The sequence below is a fragment of the Suncus etruscus genome, chromosome 1 (assembly GCF_024139225.1).
Source record: "Suncus etruscus isolate mSunEtr1 chromosome 1, mSunEtr1.pri.cur, whole genome shotgun sequence".
Lineage (NCBI taxonomy): Eukaryota > Metazoa > Chordata > Mammalia > Eulipotyphla > Soricidae > Suncus > Suncus etruscus.
In genome coordinates, this window is record NC_064848.1 from 108,269,813 (window position 1) to 108,289,465 (window position 19,653).

General features: G+C 31.9%; 1 protein-coding gene across 1 annotated transcript in view; it reads right to left on the reverse strand.

Moving 5' to 3' along the window:
* The window catches only part of LOC126022453 (platelet glycoprotein 4), a 60,511-nt gene that overhangs the window by 28,343 nt on the left and 12,515 nt on the right, over positions 1-19,653 (reverse strand). The window contains exons 2-3 of the mRNA XM_049783352.1: positions 6,227-6,321; positions 5,548-5,747 (exon numbers count right to left, since the gene is read on the reverse strand). Coding sequence (XP_049639309.1) covers positions 5,548-5,667 — 120 coding nt within the window. The 5' untranslated portion in view covers positions 5,668-5,747; positions 6,227-6,321. The remainder of the gene's footprint in view (positions 1-5,547; positions 5,748-6,226; positions 6,322-19,653) is intronic.

A 19,653-nucleotide genomic window follows, 5' to 3' on the forward strand; every position in this document is an offset into this window, starting at 1 on the left:
TTTATATTTTATATTTTTATATTTATGTTTATTTTGTTTCCAAATAAAAAGCAAACTCTGGGACTGGAGCGGTGGTGCAAGTGGTAAGGAGTCTGCCTTACACGCACTAGCCTAGGACAGACTGTGGTTTGATCCATTGGCATCCCATATGGTCTCCTAAGCCAGGAGTAACCCTTAAGTGTCACAGGGTGTGGCCCCAAAACCAAAAAACAAACCAAAAACAAACAAAAAGTAAAAGCAAACTCTTTGGGCTGGAACAATAGTAAAGTGGAAAATCAAGTTCAATTCCTAGCATTCCATGTTTCCCTGAGTCTCATTAAGAGTCATTTTTGAGTATAGAACCAAAAGTTAACACTGAACACCACTGGTTGTGGTACTCTCAAAACAAGCAAGCAACCAAGCAAGCAAAACACAACAATAATAATATAGAAAACAGGGGCTAGAGTGGTGGTGCAAGTGGTAGATGAGCTAACCTAAGGTTCGATCCCCAGGCATCACATATGGTTCCCCCAAGCCAGGAGAGATTTCTGAGTGCATAGCCAGGAGTAGCCAGCCCCTGAGCATCACCTGGTGTGGCCCAAAAAGGACAAAAAAAGAAAAAGAAAAAAGAAAAAAAAAAGGAAAAATTCCCTGACAAAAGAAACATGAAAATATCCCATCCTCTCAATTACTCTACATTTATAAATGTTTTGTTTGTTTGGGGAAGACAACTGGCAGTGGCAATCTAGGATTACACCTAGTTCTGCACTCAGTAGTTACTCTTGTCAGGCTTGGGAGACCATCTGGGATGCTGTGGTTCAAACCTGGTTGACTGCGTGCAAGGTAAATGCCCTACCCACTGTGCTATTGCTCTAGCCCCATTTATTAGGATTTTGTTTGTTTGTTTGTTTGTATTGTTTGGGGGCCACACTCGGTGGCTCCAGGGGTTACTACTAGCTCTGTGCTCAGAAATAGTTTCTGGCATGCTCAAGGGACCATAGAGGATGCCTGGAATCAAACCTAGGTCAGTCCCAGCTCAGCAGTGTGCAAGGCAAATACCCTATCGATGTGCTATCACACTGGTCCCATTTATCAGTATTTTTAACACAATAAAAAGATGAACTCCCTTCTCAGTGTTTACATGTCATCGAGATGTAAATAAAATTTATTTAAAAATTTGTTACATTATACTTATAAAATCTGGTAATATTTACTAATTATAACTAAACTATTTACTAAAATAAAAGTCTCATAATTTGTATTAAACTTTTATTTACTAAACTACTTACAAAACTAAATATTTACTAAAATATAAACTATTTTAAAAACTAGTAAGAAAATTTTAATCTACAATTCAAATAAACCTGGTTATATCCCAGAAAAAAAACTTTGAAAATAAAGAATAAAAATGGGTGCACATACTATTTATATAATATAATCTCTGATCATTGAAGATGAACTTTAGTGTACAAGTATTTAGCATGCATACAAACTAAATTATTATTTAATATTGTTTCAAAACTTAGACTTTCCTCAAATTTCAGTTTTGTATATTTTTCTATTCCTATTGCCTATATATTTTTTAAGATTTTAGATTGCTCTATTTTAAAAATATATAAAGGTATCTTTATTTTATACTTTCTTTAATTACCTTATACTACTAAATTTATACTTAAAATGTATATAAGTATCATGGATTATTCTCTTAGTTTGCTTTATTTTATCAACTAAGAATATTTTATTTCTCTATTTAAAGACTGGTCCTCTACAAAAACTCTTTAAAAATAAATTATTTTTACATATTCATATAAAAATATTTATTTTATAATTTATTTTGTCCTACCTCTCAATTACAAGCAGGTACTATAGAAATGTCTTTGGTTTTTGTTTGTTTGTTTTGCTTTTACATTAAACAAGTCTAGAAAGCAAAACTACTTTTGGTTTTATCTGAAATCTTTATAGTGACAATCAAATCTATTTGAACTCCGACCTTCAAAATACACTTACATGTTCCTATCATGACAATTATAAATAATCTTTGTTATGATCAACAGTACACTTCTTTTTAATAACTCAGCTGGAGTGCCAAAAATGTAGTACAAAAGGCAGTGTGCTTGCCTTACATGCATCCTCAGTTTTTGATCACTGGCATCCCATATGATTCCCATATACTTCCAGAGTGCAAGAGCCTAGATTATCCCCTGACCATTACTGGGTGTGGCCCTCAAACCAAAAATACAGAAAAACAAAACTATAATAATCTCTTTTTTATTTTTTTCTTAGAACTATAATATTCTCAATAATTATGGTATATAAGGGGAAAAAGACAATGTGTTGATGATATTCAGAAAAAAATTGAGATGAGGATTAGGAGCAAGAGTCCATGGTAGGAAGCATGCCACAAAGAAAGTAGAAAAGGTTCCACAACTTATAAAAGTGATAGTTAGAACTGATCACTCTGGACAAGAATTAAATGCTGAAAGTGATAAAGTGATGTGCGTGGCACCCCCTCATCAACTTAGTGTAAAAAAAGAAATGAGAGAGACAGAGAGAGTGCAGTAAAATGTCTTCCCCAGAGACAAATGGGTAGGAGGGAAGAGGGCATCAAGGAGAGTGAGGAAAACTGGGGACAGTGGTGACAGGAAATGTGCACTGCTGAAGGTTGTTGTACATTGTATGACTGTAACTCAATCATGAACAACTTTATCTGTAAAAATATATAACTGTATTATGAACAACCTTTTAATCATGGTGCTTGAATTAAAATAATAACTCAATTGGGTATCTTGAAATATATATTTATATGCCTTCTTTCTTAATTTAGTGTCTTTCTAAATTGTTGTTGGACATTACATCATTTTAATAATATTTGATCATAATATACCAGAGTATTTTTATTATACAATGCATATATCATCTAATAGAACTCAGAAAAATTCCTTGAAAGTATTTTATCAGACATATTTTATATTGTTTCCTAATCTCCTTGCTAACTTTTTTGTATAGCTTTTAAATATAAATAATGAGTGCAAAAATGCATATAATTTGATCTTTATGTTCAGATATAGCTTGGAAAATGACTCCTTGAGTTATTTGAGTTGACAATTTGATTTTAGATGGAGGTTCAATAGACAATACAGGCAGGTAAGATACTTGCCTTGCATGAAACCAACCCTGGTTTGATCCTCAGCACCACTGCATATGGTTTCCTAAACACTGCTGAAGAATGTGCTTAGAGAACAGAGACAGAAATAAACCCTGAGTGTGGCCTTTCTTATACATAATTTTTGTGATGTAAAATTCTATTGTATAATAAATGTGATTGTATAACCATTGTGAATTTTGTTCATTCATACTATGTTCTTTGTAAACAAATATTATTTGATAATATCAATCAATGAAGTAAGTTTTTATATGCTATACATTTATTGTAAATAGACAATTATTATTGTGAAAAGTCTGCTTATAGTTGTTCAAAGATTCCTTTGAAAATCATCTTATCTTTTTTATCTAATAACCTCTCTTAGTAATTCCATATTTGTGTGACAATATCTGTATTCTTTTTTCCCTCTTTAGAACATTTAATTGTAATTCTACTACATTTCCCATTGACAATTGTATTGTAGCCTAAATTAGATTTCAAAATTCTAAATTTCAAGCAAAAATTCATGACCCTTTTTTAAAATATTTTGAGAGATTTGTCTTTCTAAATAACATTAATGTTTTATATAGTATAGTATTTTATTAGTGTACTATTAAATTTTGAATTTCATAGGTATCTAGATATATATGTATTACCTAGATAAATCTAATGCTTTGGAGATAAATGCATTTCCTCTCTTTTTGTGAATATGCAGACAATTTTGTTTTAAATTTCTTTATTTTGTTTTATTGTATTATTTCTGTGTATATTTGTGTTTGTGGTGTGTTTATTTTTGGGCCACACTCACTAGTAATCAAAGCCTTATTCCTGACTATTCTTGATGGCTTTGTCTATCTCTGTGCTTGGGAACCATAGAGTTTCCAAAAGGACAAAATATGATGATATGCATTAACCCCTGCACTATCTTAAAAATTCTTATTTTCTTATCATTAACAATTATCTTAAACATAAATATTAAATAAGGTAGTCATCAACTTTACATACCATCTAGAGACTTTATTGTAATAATGTTGGTAAAAGAAGGAAAATAAACAATATTCAGTTTATTTTAATCATCTACCATATGACTTGTTACTCTACACATGTTGGTAAAACAAGTTATTATGGTATGATGAGATTATTTAACTTAAGGTCAACAACTTTTTTAGATAAGGACACAAAAGGAAATAGTTACTTTATGTCACAAGTAACTCTTGTGTGACTAGAGTTTATAGTAATTATTATATTAGTAAATAGACAGTGAAATAATTTTTTCTATGTATTTCTAGTAAAAGCAAGACTTCAACTACAAATAAATGAATAAGAGATACCAGATTCTTGGCAGCAACAGAAATTTCAGTGTTTTAGTTCTAGTTGATTTTAAATTTAGTTCTTGTTATTCTTCATTGTGCATTATGTTGTCAACCCCTCTTTTTTCTTTGATATCTTAAATAGACTTAAAGTTGAGTCTAACCAGTTCTCAGATATATGTTTTGTTTGGCCAACATTTTCTTAAAAAAGATAAGAATATGTACCATTTGGCAAAAAATACGCTCTCAAGTTTAGGATAGTCCATAAAATCCATTTTCTTTTCTTCTTGGAAGATTCCCATGCTTTTAAAATATCTGTGTCACCAACACCAAAAGCCACTTAAGTTTGAATCCTTGTTTTAGAACTTCAGCAAATCTGCATATGCTTATTCTACTCTTCCCTATTTCTACAAGTTAATGTTCATGAGCATTTAGACAATAACTACATTGAGTTAGTTTTTTTTTTATAAAAGCATGTATATTAAATGGCTCTGTTGAGTTAAAAATAGTCAACATGTGTATACACTGATGAAACATGATACATATGATTGAAATAACACTTGTATATTTTTGTAAATTAGATATAAAGTTTTATAAATTATAGCTACAGGACTACTATATAAATAAAGATGTATGTAGCATAAAGATCGCCAGTTTATAAAAAATTACCATTGATTTCTACTTAAATATAAACAAACTTTGATTACATTTATATATATGAAGTACTTGACTTTTCTCAATATTAACCAAAGACTGACTACACTTAAGTTATCCTCACAAAATATAATCATTCTTATTCAAAATAATCATTTAAAAACATGCTAATATACTCTTGAATTAAGTCTAAAGTATTATTTTAACAAATCAACATATCTAAAAGTTTTTCATAATTTGGATATTTATAGTTAAATCAGTTATATGTATTCATGTATTTTGACAAAAATCATGACAAATATATATTAGCTTTGTAATATCTCTTTATAATCCCCTCTGTGTTGAAGATGCAATATTTTTAGTTCCCATGAAATATAAACAAGGTGATCAAAGGAAAGCAAAAAAGGACAGATAGTAGAATAGAACAGAATGACAAAAAAATGTGTTTCAGATTACTCGTACCTTTTTAATTGTCTTCTCGACTAGCATATCTCCCACTGGCATTAGAACACCTCCAAAGATAGCCAGCACTGCACCCACAACAGCACCAGTGATAAGTCCACAGTTCCGATCACAGCCCATTTTTCTAATTGAGAATAGTATTAAGGTGCACACCCGTTTCTTTTAAACACTTGAGTCTGATTCCAGTGATTTCCAAGAGTCTGTTTTGTCATTATAAAGAGATCATAAAACAAGCTTAAATATCAGAATGAAAAGATCAAAGTACAAAGGAAACATACAAGTCAGACAGATAATTTTGCCAGTTATATAAACAAATACTTTAATTTTCATTTCACAAAGCTCACTTTTGTGATCCTACCCTTTCTTGCTTCTAACTACTTACCAATGGGCGAAATAATAAGCATTAGGAACTAGAACATTTATTTTACCTTCTCTTTTTGTTTTTCTTTCTATCGCGTAATTAATACAAAGAAATCTTATCTAAGGAAAATGTGCTTACTGGATGTACTCTTAACCCCATCCACCTCCCCTCAGACTGTGATACTTCCCTCTATCTTGCTTCTCCACCCAAATATGGCAATCCACACTCTTATAAGTCTGCAAAGTAAATCTGGGGTACTGATAACTTATAAATTACAATGCTTAAAAAGAATAGTTACAGGTGTTTTCTTTACTGTACCTTATTTACAAATAATCAGCAAAATGATATTTTTCAGGAAGTGAATTGATGAGTCTCAGGAAAAAAATCAATTCTTTTAATCATTTGTAAGTGATCTGTTAAAAAATAAAAACACAGAATCAGGGAAATATTGTCAGAAAGACTATCCTTTTGAAAACACTTTTAAAATTGAGATTCTGTGGTTTGCAATGTATTTAATATTAGTTTCTTCTGAACATAATTTCAACACCATTTCCATCACCAATCTAGCCCCACCTTCTCCTAGGGACCCCAAGACTCCTCCTTTCCAAAACTCTCTCCAATCTCAATTGTGTTGATTGGCGCACCCATTCTGTTGCCTTTGGACCTTTGTGAGTTCCTTGCTTTGTATCTTTAAGATACTAAGGAAGTTGATTTCTTATCTATTCCTTTCCTTCTGACTGACTTCACTCAATGTGACATTCTCTAGAACCATCCATGTTGCTGCAAATTGCAACTGAACGGGTCTTCCGGAAACATAACGAAAGACTTTATCTCTGGCTCCAGTCTAGGAGCAACATAACGACCAAGAACACCAACTACAGAAGATGGATTAAAACGACACTGAAGAAACATAACTTCTAGAACCACAAAGAAAGACTTCATATACTCCATTCCCTGAGCTGTACAGCCACCAAGATCTCTAGAAACAGAGGTCTGATTTTACCATCCAAGACAAAGCAGAAGTCTTCCACACACCACAAAAGCAGTTAAGGGGAGAGTAAATGATCATGCAAGGAGTCTAGAGTTAATCCCATGACAGTATATTTCAGGGGTGGAGAAACGCTGTATCTCCTACGTCAAGGGAATTCCCTCTACAATATCCCCAATAGTTACTGTGCCTATGCAGGGGGATAAAGAAAAGGAGAAAAAAAGAGCACAAAACAATAATTTTTCCACATGTTTACTTATCGAATGATCGATTTTTTTGACGTCTTTATTTTGGTGTGGAGATTACGGTTGATGTCTCCAATATTACTTGATTTTATTTTGTCTTGTCTTTTTCTTTTTGCACTCAAGCATGATTTGATTTCAGAACCGAGACTATTGTGTGGTGCCTGTCTTTATTGCTGTAGTGCTCACCGGTTATTTAATTCTATATTTTTTTCTGTATTGTTGTGGTATTTCAATTACCTTTTTCACATCCTCTCTCAAACTGAGGTTGGAAGCCTCTTAGGGACTCAGCCCATTTTCAGCGTATTTGACTTTTGACTTCTTTTTTTTCCCCTCTTATTTTGTACCACATTCTATTGCTTTTCTTGTCTTCAAACAAAACCACATACCTTGATTTTTCTATCTCTACTTCTTAAATAGAGGGGGAAACAAGGGAGGTTTCCAGGACCAAACAGATATGTGATCACTAAGAGTAAGCCAGACAAAGAGGGGCCCACCTACCCTAGCAGCCCGGGGGGTGATGGTGGGGTATATGGGTTGTAGAAAGGGAACTGGAATGGGGGGAGGACATAGTTGGTGATGGGTATTCCCCTGACTCAATGTTAATATGTACCTAAAACACTACTGTGAAAGATATGTAAGCCATTATGGAAAAAAATGTGTTTTTAATCAGAAACTTTCTTTGACTTGCATGTATTATTATTATATCAATTATATTATATGTTATGTGAGGTCACTATATTATGTTATGTTAGTTTACCTCACTATGTTAATCAATTTTGTCTCTTGAATAAATCTTACAATAAAAAAGAAAAAAAATTGCATGTTTTTGTTCTTTCTTTTTTTGGGGGGCCACACCCATTTGATGCTCAGGGATTACTCCTGGCTAAGCGCTCAGAAATTGCCCCTGGCTTGTGGGAACATATGGGACACCGGGGGATTGAACTGCGGTCGCGATCTTTCCTTGGCTAGCGCTTGCAAGGTAGACACCTTACCTCTAGCACCACCTCACTGGCCCCTGTGTTTGTTCTTTCTTAGAACTGCACAATATCCCCTGTGTGTATATATAATACAACTTCTTGATCTTAATCTGTAACTTGGCATTTAGATTGGTACCATGTTTTGGCTATTGAACTAAGGCATACATATATCTTTTCAAATTAAAATAAATCTTTTCAAATTAAATTGTGTTTTAGAGATAGATGTCAATAAAAGATATTGTTAATCACATCTGGCTTACTTTTCAATATATCTAGAATTACCTTCACTATGAAAAGAAAATACTATTTTTAATCAGTGCTGAAATTATTTAATTATTCTTAAATTGTTATCTTATAAAAGTATTGAAGACACTAATATTTTAAATTATACTTTATTTGGGGGGGGCTTGAAATTAGTATAAAGGTAGGGGACTTGCCTTGCAGGTGTCCAACCCAAGTTCAATTCCTGACACTATATATGCCTCTACAATTTCAGCCAGAAGTGATCTGTGAATGCTGACCCAGAAGTAAGCCCTTGCGCACCTGAGTATCATTCCCAAACAAAAAATAAAGTAGATTTTATTTTCAATTTATTTATTAGCAATGACTTGGGTTAGACTATATGTACAAAGAAGTTGGACAAAAATTAAATGAAGACACCTAGTTTTAATTATTATGATTGCTTTCTTAGTCACAAATATTTGTTTTTACCTATTCACATTATTCTATTATTATGCATAGTAAAATTCCATTTTAAATTAACTAGTTTGTGCTTGTATGACTTTGTTCTGATATTACTTTTAATGTCTTCATATGTATTTCTTTCATAGATTGAAAGAAAAATAATTTGTGCAAGAATGAATTCCATTATAAAAATAATTAATTTATTATTTTGACAAACATCTGAAAATCTATTTGATCAATTTTGGTTAATTTTAAAAACTGGATTTAGCATTATATTAATAAGCAGATGTTCTATATGGCTTATAAACAAACATTTCCAAGTTTAAAATGCCCATAGTTAAAGAAAGTAATAAATGCCAAATGAAGTGACCAGCATATGCAAGAGAAGCTTACAGAAAAGTTATCAATATTTTAAATGTAATATAAAAATCATATTTTGTTTTGAATTCCTATTCTCATTGAACAGTTTGTTGCAACACATTCCTGATATAGGATTTTATTAGTATTGATTGCCATTTAGATATTATAGGAGTTGGTTGTTGTTTTTATTTGTTCATTTATTTTGGGGCCATACCCAGTGTTGCTCAGGGGTTACTCCTGGCTCTGTGTTCTGGATTATTCTCGATTATAATCAGGAACTATATGAGATGCCCAAGGTTGAACCTGGGTTGGCCACATGCAAGGCAAACACCTCACAGAGTATTTTGTCAATAGCTAACAAAAGTGGTAAGGAAAATATGATTTTCCTCTCAAATAGAGATGGATCAATGTTTTGAAAATGTTTATGCAATTTATTTTTTACTATTTCCTGTCTTTTGGGATTTTCTCATTTCCTATGCCCTTTTACTAGTAAATATAAGTAGTAATTTTTAAATATAATATAATAAATATAATATGGTCTGATATGATATATGACATGGCATGATATAATATGATATAATACAATATAATATAATAGTAGAATATAATATAAATTATGTTATATTGTATATAGCTATATATAATCTTGCTCTAATTGCTAGTATAGTATAATATAAATTATGTTATATTGTATATAGCTATATATAATCTTGCTCTAATTGCTAGTATAGTATTTAAATATAGTAGAATATTTTAAGATATAATTATATTATGTTATGTTAATTATATGCTAGTTTTAATATAATCATATAATAATAATTTAATTGACTATAATTATGAAGCAACAAACTCATTTATATTGAGATTCTGAAGGCTAAACTTTGCAAGCTTGAATAATAGTATTATATTCAATACAAAAGAAAAATTTATATACCTACACAAGTCATTTATTTTTTTCTGTACCCTTTTATAGCCACTGAGTAAGTAGAACTAACTTATTAACTTATTTTATTTTTTCTTTTTCACATAGTGTGTGTGTGTGTGTGTGTGTGTGTGTGTGTGTGTTTGGGAAACACCAGTGGTGTTCAGGGTCTATACCAGCTTGATGCTTTGGTAATGCTTAGGGGATCATATGAAGCTTGAAATTAAACCTTGGCCTTGAGGATAAAAACATAATTTACTCCTTTGGGCTATCTTCTGGACTCAGAGTTGGCTTTTGGCTTTTTAACTGTTATAGTGGATATACCCCACCATTGTTTGGTGAGACCATGTAGTACTGGGTATTAAATCCAGGGACTCAAGTTTAAGAGGCATTTTTCCATACCACTTGAGTCATATCCCTAACCTAGAGCTGACTTTTTAATGATTGTTAGGATTGGAGTATTCACACTCCAATTTCTCTTAGAGAGAATAGCTTTCTGAGATCATTTGACATACTATTTCCTTTGGCCTTATGAAACATAATGAAATAAAACAAGTTATGTAAAACTGTTCATAAGAATTGGATATTATTGGGGCTGGAGAGATAGCATGGAGGTAAGGCATTTGCCTTTCATGTAGAAGGTCATTGATTCGAATCCCGGCATCCCACATGGTCTCCTGTGCCTGCCAGGAGCAATTTCTGAGCATGGAGCCAGGAATATCCCCTGAGCACTGCCGGGTGTGACCCAAAAACCACCAAAAAAAAAAAAAGATTTGGATATTATTAAGTAGGATTTTCTCTTCAACATATAATTGTAAAGTACCTTAAAATTTATTAAAATAATCTTAAAATCACAATAAAAAATAGTGAATATCATCTTGTACTTTTCATATAGTAAACAAGTATTCAGTTTAGCTTATAAAGTAAGATTTTACTAAATGCACAACATGGACCATCCAAACTTTCATTTCAAAGTTACGTTTATTAAATATAAGAAACGATTAAAATATGGAATTCAACCTGTTAACAATTGGTATTAGTAGACTAAAAGTACATCAAACTGATTTGGCACTTTTGCTAGGTGACTGTGGACAAACTAGTTAATCTCTATATATCTCAATTGTCTGAAGTGTAAAATAAGAAATAGCAGTTTTTAATTTAAATATCTGAAACAGTTCTTCAAATAAGATCTGACATGGAAGTCCAACAGGCAGAGTATTTATGACGCTGTCAGTGCTGAGAATACAAAGACCTTATTCCTAATTTACTTTCCCCACTTGCATTTAACATAGACTAATCACATCTTTTGGAGCCCCGAAGAACCGTTGTAGGAATCAATGGCTTTTTGAAACCATAAAAAATATAAAGAGATCCTTAACCATGGTTGAAATATTGTAGTATTGGACCGGAGAGACAGCATGGAGGTAAGGCCTTTGCCTTGCATGCAGAAGGACAATGGTTCGAATCCTGGCATCCCATATGGTCCCGTGAGCCTGCCAGGAGCTATTTTTGAGCGCAGAGCCAGGAGTAACCCTTGAGCACTGCTGGGTGTGATCCAAAAAACAAAAACAAGAAAAAGAGAAATATTGTAGTACATATGGTTTCCTGAGCATTTCCAGGGGTACAACTGAGCAAAAATGCATGTGCGGCCCCAGAGCACACAGCCAGCCATGTGTGACTTCTTAGTACTTCTACAAGTGCAATCCAAAATATATAAATTAACTTTAAAAATGTAATGAATGGAAAATTTTAAATTTAAAATGATGAATAAACTATGGTTAAAAGTCTTAAAATTATATAAAATTCTGATTAATTCCATTATCAAATATTTAGTCTTTTTGAGATTTTATCTAAATATATGTATATGTATAAAGTTAGCAAATATAATTCTCTTTTTAAAAAAATAACAAAAAATAGTATAGAAAATTTCTAGTGGGTAGGTTTTGGTGGGTAGGTCATTGGCCTTGAATACAGCTGACCCATGTTTGTTTTAGGATATATGATCCCCTGAGCACTGCTGGGATGATCCCTGAGTGCAGAGGCAGGAGTAACCCCTGAGCATTGCTGGGTGTGGCCCAAGACAAAACAAAAAGACAAAAAAATCCATTTTGCTGATACTAGCATGCATGTATTAGGAAAACACAACACACAGTTTAATTTTAACCACTTGAAATATTTTGTTTTTATAAACATCACAAAAGGTATGTAATGTTAATGTTATCTGTAAATGACAAATATAAACCACAAAAATTATAATTCTTTGACTGATGAAATATAATTTTTCATGTATATTTACTCTCGGATTCTGTATTATAAAACATCTGACTTTCCTCCAGAACATTCTCTTTCCTTGAAGTAACAATATGTGCTACAAAGAATTGCTGTCAGGAGCTATTTTTGAGCAGACAGCAAGGAGTAACCCCTGAGCACTGCCGGGTGTGGCCCAAAAACCAAAAAAAAAAAAAAAAAAAAAAAGAATTGCTCCTATAAGGGAAAGTATCCTAAGAATGTTCACTAGAGAGCTCAGAGGGCAGCTAGTGATTCCCAGCTCCTGTCTCTAAAACTGAAAACTCATTTTTTGGCTCTCTGTGAACCCTGAGCCCAACAATGCTCATCAGAGACAGGCCTGAATATTGTCTAGCTTCCTTGTGCTTTGAACTTAAAGTTGAAGTGAGATTTTTCATTTCTATCATTGCTATTGTGTCAAGCTCCTTGGAAAACAGAAATCTTAAGTAATTTATTCTGCTAAATCACATGGTTTGTCAATTATTACTGTTCTGAGGATGTATAATGAAAAGAAACATTAAAGTATTGATTCAATATAACTTCATTTATCCATTAATATTCCAGAGAGGCGAGATGGAGTTCATCTCATTTTTTCTTAAATTTCTATTTCCCTAATGCAAATTGCCAACATCTTTTCAATTAAGATGGCAATTATTTGACATAACTTGTGTTCATTTGTTATTATTTTCAGTATCTTTACACCCTAAGCAATCAAGTATTGCTCTCATAATCACACTTGAATGTTTGCATTGAATTGTTGGGGCCTAGGAGGACCAAGGATATTACATAACACATGTACTAGGCACAGAAGAGAAAAATTCAGTTTACACAGCACAGACTTTTCACTTACATTTGTTTTCAGAGAAACTTTGTACTAAAATTTAGCTTTTATCTTTTCTTTTTTTTTCTACTTCTGGGTTTGGAACCCAGGACTTCACATATGTTGGGGTGTGCAATCTACCACTGAGCATATCACCAATGCTGAAATTTATCCATTAAGAGTATACAAAAATAATATCTCCCAACACACTTATGCCCTTTCATTTTTCTCTTCTGAGCCACACCTGTTCTGCTGAAGGATCTCTACTGACAGTGCTCAGGGGACAATATGGGTGATGTGGATAGAACCTGGGTTGGCTGCAACTCTCCCTCATACTTAATCTAGTTTTTCATGTATTAGAATATAAAATTTTAAATAATTATTAATTTTTGATTAATTTTATCTCTAATAATTTATCTTACTAAAATAGACATAAATTATAACTGCAATGCTGTAGTTCATGTTTACATTTAGAATGTAAACAAAAACAGATAAAAGAAATAAAATTGGGGATGTTTAAAAATTAGGAAGAGAAAAAAATAAAAGGGGTATTTTAAGAAACCACAAATCATGTAACTTTTTCATTCTATGAGAGGGTAATCTAAATTTCTCACATACCCTTAGAACTTGGCAAGAGAGAAGGAATGTCATGTCTCTGTGTTTCTCTCTGTCTCTGTCTCTAGCCCCCTCCCAACCTCTGCTCTAGGCAATGTTCTGCAATGGATTTTTGAGTATCATGCTTTTTCACTCTATTGAAAATGTGGTGAAAACACAGAGTGAGAATTTGCTTTCTGAGCCTGAAGTAGCTTGAACTAAAATAATCTTCTCCAATATGTAGGTCAGAACATCTGTGCAAATACTCAGACTCTCTGTAATTATTTCCACTTGCAGATAAATCCTTGGGAAACTCCACCCAAGAATGGAATGATCCAGAGGCAGAAATTCCTGGGATGTGAACTATGAAATCTGAAAATGTTTCGGGCTTATAGATTATTTATACCACAAATAAGAGCAGGACCAAGATGATACCATCTTTTAAATGAGAATCGAAATTTTTCTTTCAGTTATAAATTTCTTTCTTATTTTCCTAAAATAGAAGTAGCCAACACACCTGCTTCGTTTATAACCCATACACTCTCACTTCCTTGATTTGCAGTCTTCCTCACTACTAAATACAGATTATGCACATAAAAATCACTTTTGGGGAGGAAATGAATTCAATAATATCTTGAGCATGGATATAAAAATTAACGTTCAAAATAAATTAAGTCTAATGACTTGCAGTTGGGATTTCTTTTTATTTGTTTTGGAGCAGTGCTCAGGGCTCACTCCAGTCTCTGAACTGAGAGATCACTCCTGGTTGGGCTCAGAAGACCATATAGCTTGCCAAGGATCAAACCTGGGTCAGAAGCATGCAAGGCATGTGCCCAATCCATAATACAATTTCTCTGGCTCCAAAGTAATTCTCTTTTGAATGCTCATACTGTGTTATACATCTTTACAAATAATGGTACACTATACATGAATAGATGCAGATTTAAGTTGGAGCCAACTGAAATGGGTAGAAATTACTGATAGAAATTGACTGTTTTATCAGAGAGAATCAACATTAATTCAGCAATTTTAGATCTATTTAGAGACAGAATCCGATCATATATTTTATACCCAATTTTCCTACTTAAAGAGATTTCAAAGAAAATTTCTTTTGAAAATTCCGCCAGATACTGTGGCCCATAATTTTCCAGTAATATAACAATTGGGCTCTGAGAATATCCCAATGCAATCTGTGGGTTATTCTACAGGTTGTGTCTCTGTAGAAATTTTTTAAAATAAATATACTGAGATGTCCAACTTCTGATTTTTATTTAGTTATCATAATTAATTTTATATATGTATTTGATTTTATCATAAATGCAGATAAATATGATAGAAACTTTACAAACCATATATAAATACCAAATTAAACTGCACAGTATAGGATATAAAACTAACCTAAAATTTTTTTAAATTTTGAAGAATTAAGAAAGCAAATATATACCTGACTACATATATTATTAAAAGGGTCCTAGAAACTAGACTATCATTTTAAGGCTTTGAGTCAGTCTATAATGTGATCAAAATGATTCTTTTAAAGTTAATTAGGCATTAATAGAATTATCTAGAATTATTGTTGAACTATGAGTTAGGCGCAAATGCAATATTTTAAAATTCTAGACTTTTTCCTATTTTCATAACGCTGTGATATTTATTATAATGTCACTAATTATTCATTAAATGCCCAAACACCAATCCCATTACCAGACTTTAGTTTGACCAGTGTCCCCAATTCCCATTCACCATCATAGCCTGCCTCCAGAAAGGCACAAATTTACTTCAAAATGTTACAATATAAAGAAAAATGGAACTATAAAACTTATATTAGCAAGGATTAATTTGAAATGAATATTATATATCTTCATGGTTTACTCTAGTAAAAGATTATATTTTTACCCCAAATATTTCCATTGACAATAAAATACTTAAATATTTACAATGGTTAAGACTTTGGTATTTGAAGTTAAGTAATTTGGACTCAATTATAATATTTATGGGGCCAGAGTGCTAGTTTGATAATATTGTAGGGTAGGGTATTTGCCTTCCATGTGCCAACCTGTTTTTATTATTTTTTTTTATTTTGTTTTTGAGCCACACACATTTGATGCTCAGGGGTTACTCCTGGCTAAGCGCTCAGAAATTGCCCCTGGCTTGGAGTGACCATATGGGACGTCGGGGGATCCAACCGTGGTTCTTCCTTGGCTAGCGCTTGCAAGGCAGACACCTTACCTCTAGCACCACCTCACCAGTCCCCCAACCTGGGTTTGATCCCCAGGCATCCGAAATCTACTCCCAAGTCTGCCAGACATAATTTTTTGAGGGCAGATGTTGTAGCACCTTAGCATCACTGGGTGTGATCCCAAAACAGACAATATGATAGATCTTATTATTACACTTTTTGTTATCCAATTATTGCACATCATTTAAAATTACATTGCCAATGTCAAATAATATTACAGTAGAGCCAGGGGTCCTCAAACTTTTTAAACAGGGAGCCAGTTCACTGTCCCTCAGACCATTGGAGGGTCTGACTATAATAAAAACAAACTTATGAACGAATTCTTATGCACACTGCATATATCTTATTTTGCAATGAAGAAAAAAAAACAGATACAAATACAATATGTGGCCCGCGGGCCATAGTTTGAGGACCACTGCGAGTAGACTATAAAATGATAGCCTAGCAAATAGTACTGCTTTTAAAATTATTTTGTGAAATTATATTTTAACAACTCTATCAGTTGTTGAAAACATTAATGAAAAATTGTGAAATAATTAAAAAAATAAGTACAATAATTTGTATACTTATAAAAACAGGTTATGATAAAATCTGATGAGATGAATTAAAATGGTAGTAGGCATCAAACCAAAGGTTTTACAAATACAAGTATTTATTATTTCCTTTATACAGGTATTAAAAATACCAAATAAATAGAAAGGAAACTACTAATTTCACACAGTGGTGATTGTGTGAATACTGCTTAGTATTATATCAGAGTTGGATCAGTGAACTAATATGCCCTATGATCAAATAAGAAAATAGTTATGAAATGTTACTATATATTATATTATAAATTTTACTATGTGAATAAACAAGTCCAAAATTTCATAAAAATTAGTATAAGTATTATTTCTGAGATAAACTAAATATTTCAATATGTTGTTCAGTATCTCTCTAATTTTAGTTAATATTTACTTTTAGACTAATATTTTATGATGACTTTATTTTTGTTTGTCTCTAAAAAATATTTTTATTTATTTATTTCATAAAATCCAAAATACATTTTCTCTTTCAATAACAAAAGTTTCTAAAATTTCAATTTGATTATTGTTGAGAATAAAATATCTAAAGGTGATGATCTAAATTCAAAAGACTTTGAACTAAAAGCAATAAACTAAATGCTACTAGCTAACATTTAAAATAAATCTTTGAATATTTGCCTGGTTGTTCCAGAAAATATTTGAAATTTACCCTAGGAAATTTATGCCATTTATAGTTATACATTAATTTATTTATTATAGCTAAATTAAAACTTTTAATTTCTCCAAAAATATGGTCTTTATTTACACTTGATATCATGGCAGAAGAAAGCAATTTGCAGTTTAAAAAAGAACTTTATAGGTAGCTCCCAAATTAAACTTAATATTTGCTAAATTTAATATCAATTATTGAAATTTAGTATATTTATTTGAAATTGATATAATTTACCATTTAATAGCAAATTCAATCTTGTTCATTAAATTTGCTTAAAAACATTTGCAAAATACACATTTACTTTAACCATTTATAAAAGTCACTTTCACCAATGACTGTTGATTCAGATAAACAATCAAATAAACTAATCTTTATATAATGTAATAAATACTAATGACTTATATCAGAAAACATGTCAACATATGAATGGCTAGTCATTTACAATAACTAATTTTACTATATTGATTTTCATTTATGATGATCTTCATTCACAATTTAAATTAACAATGATGTATAAATAGCTTAAGTCTACAAAGAAAATGTCACAATGATTCTGAGTGAAAATTATTTTAAATATTAACAAATAAATCCTTACAGATAATATTTAAAACATTACAAATTTAATTAAAATTGGCCTTAAAAATATTTTAATATTTTTAAAACAAAAAGTAGAAGATTGATAACTGGAAAAAAATACACGTCTCAGGTTTAAATAAATCAAATGATTTTAAGGAAACATTTACTGCTTTTTTGATGGTCACTTTCATATAATATATAAATATTATTTATATAGTGTATCATTTCCTAATATTTGTAAGTTATAAAATCCCTTGTTCTTTTTAATTTAAGAAAATCGTGTGACTTACCTTGAGAAAGGATAAAAAGAATTTTTCAACCAAATGCCTTAACATTTGAACACAGAGTTCTTAGTAGGACTAAACAGTGCTCTGAAGAAAATTCCTACACTGAACTCTGCATTACATAAACCATGTGAGCTTAAATATGCTTAAAAAAAAAAAAAGACTACGTCAGAACCTAGTATGTGGTTTGTTGCCAGAGTAATTTTTTTTTCAAAAGGAAAAGAAACCCACGCATATCACATTACTGGTCTTGCTCATAGGATCTATTTTTATGGTCGTGTGAGGACCCATCACCTATATCTAAGATACTTAGCCTTACATTTCTCTCTCTCTCTCTCTCTCTCTCTCTCTCTCTCTCTCTCTCTCTCTCTCTCTCTCTCTCCAATTTCTCATCCAAGTAAGTCAAAGAGACAAAAATAACTGATTTCTTAAACTTCCTCTAACATATTCTGGTTTACTATTCAATACTTAGTCCCAGTGATAAAATGGGTCTGGGATAGAAAGTGTAGTGAGAATAATTAGTTCCCATAATTATTTAGCTTGTAAAAGTTTTTAATAACATTTTAATAAATTCACTTTTCTGAAAAGCATTACTATGAAAAACTTTGAGATCAAAAACCTTAAAAACAATTAGAGACTGTCAATCAGCATAGATGACAAACAGATTTACAGAAAGGAAATAGCCTATTGTTCTTAAAGGAAGTTCTTAAATGTTTATCATTTTTGCTAGTTTTACTAAAGTGTCAAGATTAACACAATCCTCTTACAAAAGAAACAAAAACTCAATAAAATTTCTCTTAAAAAATTCAGCTAAAATGGTTATTCTATAAGTATCAGAATACCCTATATTCTGACAGAATGACATATAGCCAGAATGCTATAATATTCAAATAGAATTACTATAACATTCAAATAGAATATAGAATTACTATTAAAAATGAACTATTAAATATAAAGTATATATGTAAATATATATTTAAAAAAGGGACATTTTAAAATTTAATCAAGATAGAACTCCATTTTTGGAAAAGCTAAGATAGTATTCTAGTTTTTTTTGTTTGTTTTTTTCAGGCCACACCCATTTGATGCGCAGGGGTTACTCCTGGCTAAGCGCTAGGAAATTGCCCTTGGCTTGGGGGGACCATATGGGATGCCGGGGGATCAAACCGTGGTCCTTCCTTGGCTAGCGCTTGCAAGGCAGGCACCTTACCTCTAGCGCCACCTCGTCGTCTGGGTTACTCCTGGCTGTCTACTCAGAAATAGCTCCTGGCAGGCACGGGGGACCACATGGGACAGGGGAATTCGAACCAACCACCTTTGGTCCTGGATCGGCTGCTTGCAAGGCAAATGCCGCTGTGCTATCTCTCTGGGCCCCACGATGGTATTCTTATATATAAATTCTCAGGACTATATATTCAGAATAAAATCTTCAGAAATTTATACAGTCAATCTACTTGACAGGTCAGCTGGCCAAAGCCCAGAAGTCATCCTTAAAATAAAACAAGCTAAGTATAACAGGCAGAAATATACTTAG